Genomic DNA, 18903 nt, shown 5'->3' with positions numbered 1-18903 from the left:
GCTAAGTAATTCACATGAATTCCCTAAACTAATCTGTAATATTAATTTGTTGTCTATTTTTTTCAATAGCTAAATAAATTTCAGTTATTTTCTAATGCACGATGCATACTAGAGTTTAAGAGCATGAACTTGGAACCAGAACCCCATCTTATTACTTCCAACTTGTGATTTTTGGGAATCACATTCCCCTTCTGTTCCTCAGAGTTCCACATACAATAATGGGGATAATAATGTCTATAACAGAGTTACTGTGAACCCTAAAAGAGTTAATTTGTAAGCATTACAAATATTACGCCTAGTTTTTTTTTTTTAATTTTGTCATTATTTTTTATAATTTCCAGGTTTTTCTTACAAAAGTAAACCAAATTTAGCCAAATTTTTGACTTTTATCTACATATTAGGCTATAGGAGTAATTAACACCAAAAATAGATACAGAGCTAGATAACCTCCAAGAAGTACACTTTGTAATAAGAGTGATGTAATTTACTAGAGGTGATCTAACATTTTGTAAAACACCACCAATTATTTAATATAACAAACCTATGAATTTGGGACTGTTAATACTGTATGTTTCATACAAAGAAACCAAATTAAAGGTAGATTAAATAACTTCTGAAAATAGCCAACATTTTCTACCAAATAAGATAATTCCGTGTGGCCAATATTGATTTTTTTTGCCAATATTAATTTTTAAATCATACTTTCTGCATCCTTCTCCAAGATTACCAATACACCTTCTATAAGCACATCCTCTATTACAGAATATAACATTCATCCCCACTTTGTGTTATCTGTGTGTGTACTGGTACACAATGATGGATTTCACTATGTCATGTGTGAATATGTGAACATTTATTATGATACTGTTTATAGTGCCTATTATTTTCTAATAAATTTTAGCACAGCAGGATAGTGGAGAGTTGGCAGAGTCAGTCATGTGTTGAAATTTTGTATGCTTCTTTGAAAGAATCCAGATAGAGGTCTAAAAGAATACTAATATTATGAATCATCAGCAGCACTGCAGATGAAGGATTTAACACATAAACCAATCAATAGAGAAGGTATGGTGGCGTACACATCGTATTTGGATTTCCATAGTCCTGGGTTGGAATTTTAACTTCCCATCCCCCTAAAGGTGTGACTCTGGGCAGGGTCCTTCAACGATTTGGGGCAGTTTATCCATCGGTAAAATTTCATATGGTAAAATTTTATAACAAGAAAGGTAAACTGTGCATTGCTATGCCTTACTAACTTAATTTTTTTGAGTCTTCTTCAACAAATGACAGGGAAGCAGGTAATGTATCAAGGGCTGGGGCTAAAATTTTTGATGGGATTTGGCACTTTTTTAAAACAACACTTTTTTTTTTTTTTTTAATCTACTATAGGAAGAAAATCCTTACTCTTTCTTTTCTTATCACCAGCAAGTCATTTCAGTGTGTATCCAAGCTTTCCATAATCTATGTCTTCTACTTCCTTAAGTCTGTTTTTTAAATCTTTATTTATAAAAGCCCCTTCTCCTTCATTTTCCTTGTAATTTATTATCCTTTTCAGGAAGAATCATTTTGAAATAACTTTTTAAATATGTAGATGATCCTACCCAATAAAGTTTTAATTATATGGACACAACATAGAAAACATGTTTTATCCAGTGAAAATTATCACTATTATTGAAGGTTGGTTCTGTGAGCTCTGGTATGATGACTACATGTTTGATAAAATACTAGCCAGATGGTTGACCTTAACTTTGGTGGTGAGTGAATTTCAGGATGAACACTGGTATGGGGCACCACTAGTGTTCCGACAGCAAAACATTGACATACTTACCCATCCTTTTATCATTTATACTTGGCACACTGCAGTTTCCCATTAAGGAACGATCATTTGACTTCTTTATAATGGCTGATTTAAAAAAATAAAAAATAAATAATAATGGGTGCCTGGATGGCTCGGTCAGTTAAGCCTCAGACTCTTGATTTCCACTCAGGTCATGATCTCAGGGTCCTGGGATGCAGCACTGCACTGGGCTCCACACTCAGCGGGGAGTCTGCTTGTCTCTCTCTCTCTCTCTCTCTCCCCTTCTGTGCCCCGCCTCCACTCACACACACTCTCTCTCTGAAATAAATAAATAACTATTTAAAAAAAATTAAAAATGTTTAATACTATTTACTGTAAGAATGATAACTGACCAGATTTTGTAACTGTCTGTTCTCTTTTTATGTTTTCAACAGGTAACCCATTATTAAGCAGCAAAGTCAACATATTGATTAATGTCTTAGATGTCAATGAATTTCCTCCAGAAATATCTGTGCCATATGAGACAGCTGTGTGTGAAAATGCCAAACCAGGACAGGTATCTTATCAATATTGTTAACTAATAGCATATAAAGACCTACTATATGCATATGTTTCAGGGTAGAAGACCATAGATAAATGCATGTACACACACACATCGATATCTATATCAATATCAATACTGATAATGATAGATAGATAATTTCTCCCTGGATCATATGTTTTCATAAAAAAAAAACCCACAAGAGATAGTAAACTCATAAATTAAGGGTGAATATATGGATGTAGAAATAACATCCCAAGGGATAATTTGATGATGGCCTAGTGAATATTCTTCGTATAACTAAACAGTCTAGGATTGCATATCTGCTATATTTTCCACTCCTTTACTGTGGACTTTTTATAGAATCTGTGACTATAAACCCAGTAAGCAAACAAATTTAGAGTGCATTCTTCTAGAGTGTTTCTTGCTTTGCTCACGTGTTTTATGAAGGGGTACAGAAGAGCTCTGTAGCCCATTAAAAATGTAAGGCTTCTTTCTCTGGTGGCCTTGAGTAGAACATCTGGGTTATTCAAAATCTCTGAATTACACTTTCCTTATTAAGTCAATATTGCTCTGGTTCTAATGGGAGATGTCATGAAGGAGGACCACATGGTTATGAAAGTTACTATCAAAATCCCAGATTTAATGTGAGTGGTGCTGGGTAGCCAGTTTTTTTTTCCCTAGACTATTATAGATGAATGAATAAAATAATATAATGTTATAATGTGACATGATGATATAATATGATATGATATAATGAATGAATCAAGCATGAGCAAATGATGAGAGTATGTCATGAAATAAGAATATGATTAATCCAATACTGTGCACCTAGGTTCCAAAGGAAAAATATGTCAGTATGCTTGCTTCGCTTTGTATTTTAATCACCTTTAAAAAGCATAACTATTCATTTAAGTAAATTTGAAGTTTTAATTCTTACTGAAAAAAATCTTAATATTTAAAACAGTATCTTTAGGGCGCCTGGGTGGCTCAGTTGATTAAGCGACTGCCTTCGGCTCAGGTCATGATCCTGGAGTCCCTGGATCGAGTCCCGCATCGGGCTCCCTGCTCGGCAGGGAGTCTGCTTCTCCCTCTGACCCTCCCCCCTCTCATGTGCTCTCTCTCATTCTCTCTCTCTCAAATAAATAAATAAAATCTTTAAAAATAAATAAATAAATAAATAAATAAAACAGTATCTTTATTGAAAGAAGTTATTCCTTAATATTCAGTATTTGTTTCAATTTGAATGTTTTATACTGCTTTGTATAAAAACTGTCCCATAACCCTAATCTTATGATGTCCACTAGCTATGTAGCTATTAATTTAAAATTAAAAATCAGTGTTCTAATTCATACTAGCCACATTTTAGTTGCTCAATGGCTGTATCTAATAAGTGGCTACCATTTTTTGTCCATATAAATATAGAATATTTCCATCAGTGCAGAAACTTCTAGTGGACTGTGATGCTCTAATCCTTTCTCTGATAATTTGGGGAAAGTATTAAATTTATTAAAACCTGACTTATTTAGTCAGATTTCCCAATTGATAAATTTGCAACCTTAATTTTGAATAGATGCAGAAATGCATTAAAAAGAATTTTTAACCCTTTGTCACTTTAAATGTACCCACAATTTAATGGGATAAATCCAGTGCCTTCTTTAGTGTCTAAAAGAGTAGATGCTGCATAATGTTTAAACAAATATTAAACCAATTTGGTTATTTGAGAAGTTACAAGAGGTTTTCTGAAATTCCACAACTTAGCAATTTCTCACTTTCCAGATCCCTCCACCCTCACCCCCCAAAACCCAACTCTCTATTTTTTTAGATAGGAATATTAATTATTTTATAACAATTAGACTCTTGTAATGAACAAAATGAAAGTCCTTTCGGAAATAGAACTCCATTTGATGCTTCTCTGCTTGTCTAGTAAACTAAAGAGTTTGAAAAGTTGGGAAAAGTAGAAATGACCTGAGATAACTTGGTTTTCTTACATCTGGGCAAAGTGGTAAGCAATCTGTGGGGTCCTTGGAGGCTCTTTTTCTAATAAATACCTATCGGGTTTTCTACTGGGCCACATTTGTTACTGGAGTTTTCAGGGAGTGTGGTATGTGAGCATTTTCTGCTCTTGACCCCAGGCATTCTGCCCATTGTCTAGGAACTATGCATAGGAACTGTCTATCACTTCTGGCCTATAATTGAATATGTATGTATGTATATGTATGTATTTTTATATGTATGTATGTGTTATCTATCAAGAGACAAAAGAGAAGAGAGAGAAAGATGATGCTATCTAAATCAACAGTGATATATACAGTGAATTCCTGAAGTATGAGAGTTTTTTTTTCCTTAGGGCAATGACTCCCAAGTGTCAATTCCAGATAAGTGCCTGTTTTTACCAAAACTTTCTTCTCTGTCTGCTGTTTGAAAGGACATTGCTTCATTCTAAAGTTATGTTCTTGGTATTTTTTGATGTTAAATAACTTTAATTAATTAAATGATTATGCTTGCTGATAGTAGTTAAAGGCAAAACAAAACAAAACACCTGGCAACCCAATCCCCTAATAATTTACAGAAAACTTATGGATGGGATAATAGTGATATGACTGAGCATATGAGTTTATGTGAAGTTACGTAAGTTGAAGTTTTATAGAATTGTGACTGATTCACAGTGAACCAGGGAACCGAAATTCTCATTAGAAAACCAATTTGTCAAATTAGAAATTACTAATATGGCGCCAGGCCCTCGAAGTCACAGTAGATACACTTATGTGTGAGTGTGTGATTTTGTATGTGTGTGTACATACACACAACTCTATGGGGACATAGATCATAGTAATAAGATTGAGTTTTAGCCATGGAATGAAAACAAAAAGTAGTAAGTAAATCACATATAGAACATATGATGTATGCTTTTGCCCACTGTGACAAAGACACAGTACTTGAAATAAAAAGTCTTCCTTTGACAAATTCAAATTTTGTCTAAGAAAGTGATCACCTGAGCACTACGCTGCTTTCACTCTCTTCTACACACATTTCCTGAAATGCTTTCAGATTCAAAGCCATTGGATATGTTAATAAAATACAACCTCAAAGCTATTATAATTTGCTTATCTATATGGTGAATTATCAATTTCACAGTTTGGCTCTCAGAAGTTGTTTTTACTCTCCAAATTCTTAAGGGCATTTTCTTGAAATATCAGAATTTTAACTGCTAAACACACAACCTATGGGAAGTGATTTAGGAAAAATTTTGAAACCGGGTTGTTATACTGCTTACTTCTTTAAAAAACTTTATGAAAATACATTTAGTATTCTTGCCCACTGGGGGAAAACAAATATAAGGACAAAACCAGATGTACATCCTTTGTAATTCTCTTTCTCATCATTTTATTTATTTATGAAAATAAAACTCATTCTCACAAATAAAACTATACTAAAATTTTGCTATCGCAAGGGCTTTTAAATAATCAGAGATTTTCTTTCCAGTAAGCATTTTCATATTTAGGTTAGAAAGCATTTATTTTATTTAGTTTAAAATGCAAGCAAGTGCATTTTAATTTTATTTTGCTTTTTAGTGAGAATTTTCAATGGTGTTAAGTTTTTTTAGTTATGCAGATATTGATTTGGAATTGGCCCATACCCTATAATTGTACCTGCCATTATGAACTGTAAATGTTTAGATATGTGTTCATAAAAATTATTTGTAAATAATTGGCCCACTGATATGAATCCTAAAAATGTCATTTCTATCTCCTTGCATGCATCATTGGATAAACTTATTAGCCTGCTGTATGTAAAGTTCCCTTTGAAACTCATGACTGACTTCAAGTTTCATCTCAACTTTGTTTCAGATAATTCAGATAGTCAGCGCTGCAGACCGAGATCTTTCACCTGCTGGGCAGCAATTCTCCTTTAGATTATCACCCGAAGCTGCCATCAAACCAAATTTTACAGTCCGTGACTTCAGAAGTAAGTTTAACCCCATAAAAAAGAAAAAAACCTCTTATCATGTAACTTTGTAAAAGGACACAAAGGTAGAAATCAATGCTTTTCTAAAAGCACTCAATTTCATAAAATATGGAAATCCATATATGAAAAATACAAAATTCTATAGCTAGCAGTAAATTAAATATTTAACCTATATAGTTTGTATCTAATGAGGCAAATTGCTTCCATTTATAATGTGGACAGTCCCTTAATGTGTCAAGCAAAACCGGCCTATCTGGGAAATTGAATGCTTTCTATGTTTTAAATATATCATTTGTTCCACATGCACATTACTTGTACAAACAAATAGGTAACTTCTTAGTAACTGGTTTATTTGAATAACACAGAGTACAACACAGGTTAAGAATACAGGCTTTGTAATTAGAATAACAAAGGTTTTCCTTCCCACTCCATTATGTCCTCAATGGCAGATTCTCAGTGTATTAAGTTAAATTAATAATTTTAAACTCATAGTCGAACTGAATCAGCCTCATAGTATTTATATTAAATAAAATAATGCATGCAAATCCTTTAACACAATACCCAAAGTGATTTTAGTTGCCACCTCTACCATCATATCTGCACTTTCGTATCTACCACCAATGTTACTACCATCATCACCACTGTTACTGCTACTAATACTATCACATCTGCTACTCTTACACTCACTACAAAAATACAATGGACACTAGATTACAAATATTAAAGCTAAGCACTGGTCAGTTGTTCTGAAATTATTAATTCTGTGACTTGCGGATATTTTATCCCTTCTAAGTTTCCATGGTTATGAAATTGGGATTAGAATCACCTGAGTTCATAATATTGGATAGTAAAAAGCTAATTTCTTACTAAATTCTATGCTTATAGAACGAATGAACCAATTGTGATGAGATGATGATGATGATGATGATGGACAGAAGTCAAAGGATGTCTGAGTAAATTTACTTTTCTGCAAGTATTTAGAGGAAAGAAAGTAGACATTTTGTCATAGAAAGAGATTGAGTAGGATTTGCTTCATCTGATAATGTAATGCGAGGAATGGCAGTAAAGCAAGAGGGTCCCAAATATGAAGAGCCTTATAAGTAGAGAGACCACATATTATGTTATGAAAATCAGAACACTTTGGAGAATAGAAGTGGACAATATTAGTAATTTAATTAGAACAGCTCACATAAAATAGGGCTATTCAAGACAAATCAGACTATGTGGTCACCCTAACTACAAGCCATTTGAAAGATTATAACTTAAATCCAATGACTTCAGAAGTCATTGAAAGGTTTACAAGAGCATAATATGTTCAGATTTGCATTAGGAAGATCAGTTTGGTTGTAGTGTGGAAAAGATAATAGGAGGATATACGATTACTTCTGATGCTATTGCAGGAGTGGGTGAGAGAGAATTAGATTAAAGTAATGGCAAATGGAGACATGTGGATAGAGAGAGAATCCATAGGGCTTGTTGCTAGATTGCCTAGATTCCATGTGTAAATACAATGGAGAAGAAGACTAATCAGACTTCCAGATCCCTGGCTTGGGCAACAAGGTCGATGGTCACATCATTCAGGACCATAATTTGACTGTTTCCCCATTGTATCTTTGCTGGAGAAAACTATATCTGATTAATCATGATAATATGAATCAGATCATTTTGCCTTATAGCATAGTGTTTTCTCACAGTTTGAATATTGTTTGCTATTCATATGCCATTTACTATATTCTCTATTTTATCTTAAGTTATATTTTAAGTGTAAGTATAAGTTTTTAAAAACTGAATAGAAATCTTTTTTTCACTTCACATATTTACCTTTTTAAAAAAACTTTTCCCCCTGGGGGTTTAAATTCTACTCACTTAGCAAATTTCGATCAACTATAGTCACCATGTTATACATTAGATCCTCAGGCTTTATTCATCTTATAATTAAGAATTTGTATCTTTTTTACCAATCTTTCCCCATTTTCTCCATACCCGGCCCCTAACAACTGCATTTCTACTGTTTTTAGAAGTTCCTTTTATTTTTTTTAGTCTTTTTTAGTTTCCCCATATAAATGTTACCATGTGCAGCATTTCTCTTTCTCTGTCTGGCTTATATCACTTAGCATAATGCTCTCCAGGTTAACCCATGTTATCATAAATGGCAATATTTCCTCCTTTCTTATAGCCTAATAATACTCCACTGTGTGCATATATATTTATGGTTTGTATGATATATATTAACTTTACCTGTTCTTCAGTAGAAACTATTTTAAGAGTGGACATGAGGTTTAATATCTTTTTTTTCCCACCATGAACAGCACAATGAAATTTTTATGGCCATATATCAATAATAAGAATATATTGAAAATACAGTAATCCCCCCTTTTCTGTTGGGGGATATGGTCTTAGACACCCAGTGGATGCCTGATACCAAACCACGGATAGTACTGAACCCTGTATATATATGTATATGATAGATAGATAGATAGATAGATAGATAGATAGATAGATAGATATAATCTTTTACTATACACACATACCCTATGATAATGTTTAATTTATAAGTTAGACACAGTAAGTAATTAACAGCAATAATAATAAAATAGAACAATTGTAACAATATGCTCTCATAAAAGTTATGTAAATATGATCTCTCTCTTTCATAAACTATTTTGTATTGTACTCACCCTTCTTCTTATGATGATGTAAAATGATAAAATGCTTACGTGATGAGATGAAATCACCTTTGGACCGTACATCAGAAAGCGGATCATCTGCTTCCAGGCCAAGGTTGACTTGGGGCAACTGAAATCAGAAAAAGTAAAACCGTGGATGGGGGGGAGGGGGCTACTGTAAACATAAAAGAATAGGAGGCCTTTTGATATAATACGTTCAGGAACATTGAATCCATGACTCCTCAAGTGCGAATATATCAGCTTTTCCAACCCCTATTTTTATTAATAATTTTCACCTAGATTTCAAATTTCAATCCTGACTGTTCCTTTTCCTCAGACTCAAGTATTCAGTCAGCTGCTGAAGATTTCAATGTGAATTCAATTAGCCCCCATTTTTTTATTCCTACTGTCATCAGAAGTACCCAGCATTACTAAGTCTCATTGGGAATATTATAATCGACATTTGGCATCTTGATGTTTTGTTTTTCAATTTGAAAAATTTCTTCTATGTAATAATAAAGCATCTTCCCATGTAAAACAGTCATATCAAGTAAAGATTTCTCACTTCGTGCTTCTATTGAAATGAGTCTAGAGAAGCTGCCTAATTTTTAGTTGTTGAATCTAGAGTATACAAAGAGATGAATGGCATTTTACTGAGATAGTAACATTTCTCTGAAATACCTGTATTTTAATGAGTAATATATATTTTTAAAATTAGTTTCCTTGATTCCAAAGTGGATATCATATATGGCTATAATAATTAAATATTAACACGTTTTTTAAAATAGCAAAATATAATGGGCGCCTGGGTGGCTCAGTTGGTTAAGCGACTGCCTTCAGCTCAGGTCATGATCCTGTAGTCCCGAGATCGAGTCCCACATCAGGCTCTCTGCTCAGCAGGGAGTCTGCTTCTCCCTCTGACCCTCCCCCCTCTCATGCTCTCTCTCTATCTCATTCTCTCTCTCAAATAAATAAATAAAATCTTAAAATAAAATAAAATAGCAAAATATTTCTAGGAGTTACTTTAATAGACAAAAAATGAAATGGTGTTATGAATAAAACCAAATTCCCACTTCTATGTGTAGGAATAAAAGAAGTAAAGAAAAAATGCATGCAAAATAATACTTTCAATAGCAGTATTAATTGCATTTATATAAAATTTAAAATATTTATTGCTTTGAATCATTCTAAGTAAATATTGCTATTGTTGATTTTGTCAGAACTAAAATGAATTATTTTTGTACTTATATTAAAATAGTGATTATTATAATTTATTATGTTTAAAATTTTTAATGAATCTTGACGTTTTTAACACACTTTATTTTCCATTTTTCTTATACTAATGTACAAAAGTAAAAGATATTATATACATATATGCATATACACATATACATGTACAAAAGTGAACGATATATATATACACATATATACATATGTAAATATATGTGTTTAAAGTATACTTATATTTTTTTACCATATATATCATAGATATAGATCTGGGAAAAATAAAAAAATCAAATGCTAAACTGATCTTTGTTGTCTTTTAAAGAACAAGTTCATAGGTGAGATATTTTACAGACTCATGCTTTGTAATCTCTGCTCTTCCATTATGTAAGAAAACACCCACAGATGTATTTTTTTTCTCAATGAGATTTCAATGTTAAAAAAAAAAAGTGGGTCAACAGACACACACACAAATGGGTCAGCACAAAATACTTCTAGTCTTATAAACAGTTTTATATTCTTTCTGAATTGAAAATTTAATTCTTACACCAGACAAGATTAACGTTTCTTCTTTTCCTAAGGATTATTTTGATTACATTTGGCAGCTTTCATAATAATAAAAGAAAGAATTAAAATATGGATGCATTTTTGCTGATGCAAGAAGAGCTTCCTACTGTTTAACCGATACCAACTTTCAAATTTGAAGCGAAGCTTTTAGTAACTCTCTTACCACAAATGTCGTGTTTTGTAGACAACACAGCTGGAATTGAAACCCGAAGAAATGGATACAGGCGCAGGCAGCAAGAGATGTATTTCCTTCCTGTTGTAATAGAAGACAGCAGCTATCCTGTGCAGAGCAGCACCAACACAATGACTATTCGAGTTTGTAGATGTGACTCTGATGGTACCATCCTGTCTTGTAACGTGGAAGCAATTTTTCTACCTGTGGGACTCAGCACTGGGGCTTTGATTGCAATCCTACTGTGCATTGTTATACTCTTAGGTTGGTTTCAGTATTAATCACGTATTCTCTCTCTCTCTCCATCTCTCTCTCTCCTCTGTGCCTCTCTCTTCACAATTTACCATGTAAATCAGGTTTTTCTTCATTGAGGTTTTGACGTTCATGAGATGTCACATCTGGATAGAAGGAAAATTATCTATATTGAGTGATATTTTTATTAATGTTAAATTTCTACTTACTATCTCATGTCTACATACCATTTGGAATAAATAAATAGCATCAGAACACAAAACTATGTTCAACCCCTTGGAGATTTTAACTAATAACAGTTTGTTGCACTTGCCACAGTGAAATTTTCTGTAACAAATATCCCATTTACAGCAGTGGGTTTTTTTTAAGTGTTTTTTTAAAAAATTCATTTTACATTCCAGTAATTGTTGTTCCCTAATAAGATATTATATAAATCTTTAAAAATATACTAGATGACCAGTAGCTTTCAAATGCCAGTTCAATAAAGGAAGAAAAGAGAAAGAACAGGAAAAGAGTGAGAAAGTGAAAGCACCCCTAAATTTTCTTTTTTTTTTTTTTTTGTTTAAAATGCCAGCCGAAAGCAGTTCTTATTCCAGTTTTCTCACATCTCACATCAAAATTCTAACCATTCCCCCTAGAACACAACACACTGAAATATCTAGAAGCCCTGCAAAGAAAAAGGACGGAGGTAATACATTCTGTAACATCTCTGTAAGAATTAATATAAATCTACTTTAGGGGTTTCGTTCTTCCATTAATTCTGTTCAGCTGGCTCTCTTCACTTACTAATTCACCAGCAGATTCACAAAACCAGAGAGAGCTTTTCTGTTTTGCCAGTCATTTCTTTAAATTCAAATGGCAACAGATTACAATTGGGCATTGTGGAATCCGTTTATATATGCTTCACAAATGTAGATGCATACCTTTATCTTAAGATAGAAAATAACAACAACAACAAAAAACTAGGTTGTAAGGCATCGAGTAAGGCATTATATCATAGTTTATGGAGAACATTCTCCAAGTCAGAAACTCATGTTAGTTTGGAGATTGAAATTCTAGTGCAATTTTAATGGTATAGGTATTAATTCCACATAAGTAAGTTTGGTATCCAGAAAAAAAAAGTTTCCTTTCTATCCTTATGATTTATAAGTTATCTCTGGCATCTGTGCTGATGATATAAACCGTAGAAGGGAGAATTCAGAGTAATATTCTCACATCTGAAATTGAACACCAGCAATTAGTTGTTTAACCTCAGATCCAGTGTTACTTTTTAATGCTTCTCTCTTGTCTAGGAGCCACCTGAGTCCCAGTCAGTCATTCCTCCAGATGCTCACTGAGGGTCCACAGTGCGCTTGCACACTTCTAGCACGTGAACTTTCCAGGATACAGCAGGGGATGGTGGCCCTATTTGTCCTGCCATGGGGTGTACTTAAAACCCAACTATTCTTGGACTTCCTTAACCAATCTCAGACTCCTTCAGATCTTTCCTTAGCCATTTTCATAGCTTTCCTGGGAGGAGGGAAAGCAAGAGCATCTTGTGGGGTCTAGGTATCTTGTAGGGGGTCCTCAGGTACATCAGTTAGAAGTGCCTTCTCAGCCATAGCAGCTCCAAAGCCATTTTATATGCAAGGCATCTCTATGAGGCTTCCAGTTTCTCACTCACTCTCTAGGTGAGCGACAGTCTTTTTAGATTTTGGATTTCCATAAATGCTGGGAGGAGTGCAGAGGGCTAAACATTTCTTCAAGGCCTATTGTACAGAAGCTCTACCTATATCTCCTCCCTCCTTCCAGTTGGTCAAACTTTAATTTTGGAGGAAGAGGGAATAAATGAGCTTTCATCATCACTCAATCTTCTCAAATTTCTAATCGTATGATGAGAGTTTTCCAGACCCTGCTGTAGTAAATCAAACACACTTTGTCTTTCAACCTGTTACCACCTCTGTGGAGGAGAGGGGTTTTTATGATGAGCAAAACTGAGCACTGACTTCATCATTTGAATCTGTGCCCATTCACTTCTAGAGGAAATAAACCCTTTCTTTTTTTTCTTTTCTTTTTTTTTTAAGATTTTATTTATTTATTTGAGATAGAGATAGTGAGAGAACACGCAAGCGCTCGCATGCAAGGACTCACACTTGAGCGAGGGCGAGGAGCAAAGGGAGAGAGAGAAGTAGGCTCCTTGTTATACAGGGACCCTGACACGGGGCTCAATCTCAGGACCCCCAGATCATGCCCTGAGCTGAAGGTAGACACTTAACTAACTGAGCCACCCAGGCACCCCAAAATAAATGCTTTCAATTTAACAGATTTCTGTGCATCAACTAGGAACAAAAATAGATTTACATTATGAGAGTATATAAATTATTTCAAAATTTTATCATGCTTCATGAACGTAAACTGAACACTAGCATTTGGTTTGGAAAATATCTCAACATGGCAGGACACAGAATTGAAATAATTAGAGGTCTTGGTTGACATGATTTATAAAACCCTTATATTCTACACTCTTCTTTCCTTCCTTTCTCCTTTCCTTCCTTCTTTTCTTCCTTCTCTTTTTAAAATTTATTGCTTCTAAAAGTTATTGTCACGTGAAGATTTGGATTTATTTCATTAGAAATGTAAGTGTTGCAACTGGGAAATCTAGCTATGAATAATATGTGTTATTTATGGGCTATAATATTCAAGTTTTATTATACCAACACTATACAGCTCTCTATATGCTTAGAACAACCATTCTTTTAAAAAATTTGTAACACACACTTTTTAACTGATACTAAAATATTAAGATATAATATAAATTAAATATAAGACTGTAATTGCTTGATTTTGTGAATAATTTTGCTAAGATTTGTTAGCTACAATTTCAAAATGAAGGTGCATAAACATAGATATGATCCTTATTGTATAATATGTTTACTTTGAAAATAACATGTGGGCAAGCCCTGATCAGTTTTTGGAGACGTGAACTACACATTCTCAACTTGCAATTTTGTCTTGTTCTAGCCATAGTTGTGCTGTACATAGCTCTGCGAAGGCAGAAGAAGAAAGACACTCTAATGACCTCTAAAGAAGACATCCGAGACAACGTTATCCATTACGATGATGAAGGAGGTGGGGAGGAGGACACCCAGGCTTTCGACATTGGTGCTCTGAGAAATCCGAAAGTGATTGAAGATAACAAAATTCGCAGGGATATAAAACCAGACTCTCTCTGTTTACCTCGTCAGAGACCACCGGTGGAAGATAATACAGACATACGGGATTTCATTAATCAAAGGCTACAGGAGAATGATGTGGACCCAACTGCCCCACCATACGACTCATTGGCAACATATGCGTATGAAGGAAATGGATCAGTAGCAGACTCCCTTAGCTCTATAGACTCTCTCACCACAGAAGCGGACCAGGACTACGACTATCTGACAGACTGGGGACCCCGCTTTAAAGTCCTGGCAGATATATTTGGTGAAGAAGAGAGTTACAACCCTGATAAAGTCACTTAGGGTGGAAGCGCAGGATAAGACACAACCAAAATGAGACATTTAAGAAAAAGAAACACAAATAGAAATCACAGACACACACACACACACGCACACACACACACACACACACACACACACACACACACACACACACCAGGCTTTATAGGACACAATCCTTTGATTATCTGGTTTCTAGCAAGTTGCCGTATTTATCATATTGTCAGTTTTGTTTTATTCTGCCGACACAAGATAAATCCTATTATGTGTACTTGCTTGATTTTGTTTTGTTATTTTGGAAACACACTGAGACAAGCTCAGGCCTATTAAATACAATTTACTGACATGACAACATAGAACGAAGATAGCTATGTGGCATCACGGTGGAAGAGTGTTAGATTTTTCTTAATTCCACTAAAGTGCCTCTTGAAACTCTTATCATTTAAAATGGTGTATCATACACTCTGCTGTGATGGCATCGCAGGACTCAGACACAGAGGACAGAAATCAAACACACTGTCTTTGTCAAGGAACAATAGCATCATGCTGACTTCTAATTCCTTCTGAGGAAGAGAATACTTTCTGAACTCCATCTTCTTATAATTCAAAGTTTTTTTTTTTTTTTTCCTTTTTTAAACTGTATGCCAAAACACATTTGTTTTTCCTACCCTTTCAGAAAATTGACATAAATGCGATAATATGAAATTCATTATGTAAGTACTGAATTTTAAAAGCAATGTTTGACCTTAACATTAGTTCACATTAAAGGTGTTCAGTAAAATGTTCCTTTGTTTCCAAAAAAAAAAAAAAAAAATTAAAAAAAGGAAATTAAAAAAAAAATTCCCTCTTGATAAAGAGAGGCCTCAGGGCTGAAACTCCACACTAAAATAAATATTGGTTTTGTCTTCATACTGTGCTGGTGTGTGGAAAGTTGGTTTTAACAAATCATCAGATTATGAAAGTTCTCAGTCACAGATAAAATTTTTAAGTTGTGTTTCTATGAAATTTTTTAAGGAAAAAAGTGCCATTAATTTAAACATGGGAAAATTCATTACATAGCTTCTCAGAGTTTCTTATAAACTAGCGATTTTTTTGTCAACTAAGACAATAAAATGCATATCAAATAATACAGGATGGATTTATAACATCTCTAAAAATATTTATTATATATTCCTAAACAAATGAAAAATCAGGGATTTCAGAAAAATCAAACCAGTTACTAATTACTAAAATAAACACAAATGCAAAATCGGGCAGTTGATTTATTTATTGAATTAACATGGACTTCAACTTTGTAAGCATTATTATTACATTAGATCTCACAGTTGCTGCTTCATGTGATCATCTACAATAATTCAACTATAAATGATTCCATACAACTCCTGTGCTCTGTAAATAAATTTTACTTTTTAATTTGATGCAGATTTCTGAGAACTGTTCGATTTTATAAGCCTACAAGTAAACTACACTCATATACTTTACTCTCCAGTGAACTGTACACTATCTAGAAATGCACTTAATGAAACAGATAACTATGAAGTGATAATATATTTTCTTAATAATATAATTATACAAATGACTACTGAACTATTGAGACTATCTATAGGAAAAAATAAAGGTTGCTTAAAAGATCCATCCTGAAAATGTGGTCAATACCTAGCTGTATTTATGAAATATTTATGAATATATTTATATTTGCAAAATTGCAAAAGAATTCACACATGGGAAAAATGGGTAGAAATATGGATAGTATAGGCAAATTATAGTCAGTCCTATTCATTATTAAGGCTTACTTCAAATATGTGTAAGTGATAATTATGAGGTGGCAATTTGGCTGTTTGCATTTGCAGTTCACATCCCTGTTTTGGTGCCACAGAGTTGCACACTTTCCTTGTTTCCCCTAACAGGAACAATTACTGACCTTCCTCTCAGTACCCAGATTTTACTTGTGTCTCATCTCTGGGAACTGCATTAGAACATTCATGTAGTGTAATAATTCGCAGCATAATATGCTTTGTGAAATATTTATGTAATTTTTAAAAACCTGGCAATGTCATAACCATACTGGAAAAAAAAAGTGAAGGCAACTTCTGCGTTTGTCCTAGCAACACGATTTACTATGCAGTGACGTATGACCCCTTGAAGAAGGTTAATATGCAAGATCACTTCCAGCTGACAACATGGTTCTTCTCAGGAGCTACTGCATTTTGTACCTTGGTCTAACTGCTCTGCATGTAGTCATATATAGGAAGCGATGATGGTAAAAAGAAAACTTGGGAAGGGCAGGTCATTGCAAACCCCATGACTGAGATGCTAAGCAAAAAGGTGAAATTGGTGAGTCTTGCTTTTACCAAACTAATAAGCTTTTGTTCTATACTTCTATCTTTTATTTTTGCTACACCACTGCAATAGGTTGTTAAAGCTGCCATGACAAAGTACCACAGACTGGGTGGCTTAAACAACAGAAATTTATTTCCCTTGTGGTTCTGGAAGCTAGAAGTCCAAGATCAAGGTGTCAGAAGAGTTGGTTTCTTCTAAAGCCCTCTCTCCTTGGCTTGTAAATTTTCTTTCTCCTTGGCTTGGCCATTTTCTGTGTCTTCATATGGTCTTCCCTCTGTGCTAATTCCTCTTCTTCTAAAGGCACCAGTCATACTGAGCCCACTCACATGACCTCTTTTTAACTTAATTTACTCTTGAATGCCCTATCTTTTTTTTTTTTTTTTTTTTAAGATTTTATTTATTTATTTGAGAGAGAGAATGAGATAGAGAGAGAGAGCATGAGACGGGGTAGGGTCAGAGGGAGAAGCAGACTCCCCGCTGAGCAGGGAGCCCGATGCGGGACTCGATCTCGGGACTCCAGGATCATGACCTGAGCCAAAGGCAGTCGCTTAACCAACTGAGCCACCCAGGCGCCCCATTGAATGCCCTATCTTTAAACACAGGCATATTATGAGGTACTGGTGATTAGGACTTCAAAATATCAATTTTAGGGGGACCCAATTCAGCCCCTAACAGCCACACAGATGTTAACAGCAAATTAAAATATATATATATATATATATATATATATATATGTGTGTGTGTGTGTGTGTGTGTGTGTATAATTTACAACAAATGAACAAAGAAATGTGAAAAGAAATAACTTCAAATGGAAATAATTTCAGGGACAGTAGGAAATCAGAGGAGTGATATGGTGAAAAGAGGTCTCTCAGTGCTCATAAATTAGAATTATTATGGGTTATCTTTTAGACTATTCAATACTTACAAAATCTTTTTCAATTTTTTAAATTTTTAAATCTTTTTAAATTTTTTTAAATTTTTAATAAACAGTCCCTGGCCTTCATTCAGGAATTAAACAATATTTAAAAAGGCTTAGAATTTACATGGGGAATTTTGGTTATTAATAACAATCATACAACACTTCTTAATTATGTTACAGATCATACAACACTTCTTGATTATGTTACAGATTTACCTTTACAGAAATATATATGCACATATTATATGTAACATATGTATGTAATATATATAAATATATTAAATGCAACATTTGTGCTCAAAAAAGTATTAGATCAATACATAAGAGTGAAACAGTGTAATATACTAAAAATAATTTAAAATTGCTTTTGTAGCACATTCTATCACTAACTGGAAATGTACTATGGGGCAAGGACCTTTGCCTCCATGGTCTATTCTCTTTGGAAAATTAATTTGTTGCCCTTGGTGTTATCTAAGTTTCTTCTGTAATATCTTGATGCTTAAGTTCTAGCTACAATTACATGAAGTCTATTAAATCATTTGCATATTGATTACATAAAATTGTGAGAATCATAGAGATCTTCAAGATAAAATGAAACATCTTTGAACTATGGATTAGACTAATTATGCATTGGCTCACCATGTACCACATATGGAGACCCAGGCAAATATTTCTTAAGTCATAATTGTCAAAATTCTCAGCAAAACAATGGTAGAATGCATAGAAAGAGAAAGATCCTGAGCCAAAGAGGAAAAACAAGTGATGGGAAGAAAAGATTAGAAGGGTGTGTCTGTCATTCCTTATCTTTAAGAGGAGGATATTATAGAAATCCTTGGAAAAGTTTTAGTGACTAATGTATTAAAATGGGAATTTTTAAAAGCAGGTATAAAAATGCAGTTATATTTGAAGTGGGCCCCAAACTATGACTAGGTGTGAAAAGAGTTACTAAGATGTCAGTAACAACATCAGTCTGCTTCCTAAG

The 18903-nt window shown here is 33.9% G+C and overlaps 1 protein-coding gene across 9 annotated transcripts in view; it reads left to right on the top strand.

The window, feature by feature from the left end:
- CDH12 (cadherin 12) overlaps window positions 1-17147 on the top strand; it is a 1003710-nt gene extending 986563 nt beyond the window's left edge. For 8 of the 9 annotated variants that reach the window (XM_032415438.1, XM_032415433.1, XM_032415430.1 and 5 more), the window contains 4 exons: window positions 2230-2351; window positions 6188-6305; window positions 10947-11198; window positions 14187-17147. In XM_032415438.1, the coding sequence (XP_032271329.1) occupies window positions 2230-2351; window positions 6188-6305; window positions 10947-11198; window positions 14187-14686 (992 nt within the window). In that variant the 3' untranslated portion in view covers window positions 14687-17147. Of the gene's footprint in view, window positions 1-2229; window positions 2352-4686; window positions 5837-6187; window positions 6306-10946; window positions 11199-14186 lie in introns of those variants that run through there. The other variant, XM_032415439.1, reaches the window with a different exon arrangement.
- The last annotated feature ends 1756 nt before the right edge of the window (window positions 17148-18903 follow it).

The sequence above is a fragment of the Phoca vitulina genome, unplaced genomic scaffold, assembly GCF_004348235.1.
Source record: "Phoca vitulina isolate PV1807 unplaced genomic scaffold, GSC_HSeal_1.0 scaffold17, whole genome shotgun sequence".
Classification (NCBI taxonomy): Eukaryota; Metazoa; Chordata; class Mammalia; order Carnivora; family Phocidae; genus Phoca; species Phoca vitulina.
The sequence above is the reverse complement of the archived record's forward strand: the minus strand, read 5'-3'. Positions and strand labels throughout refer to the sequence as shown.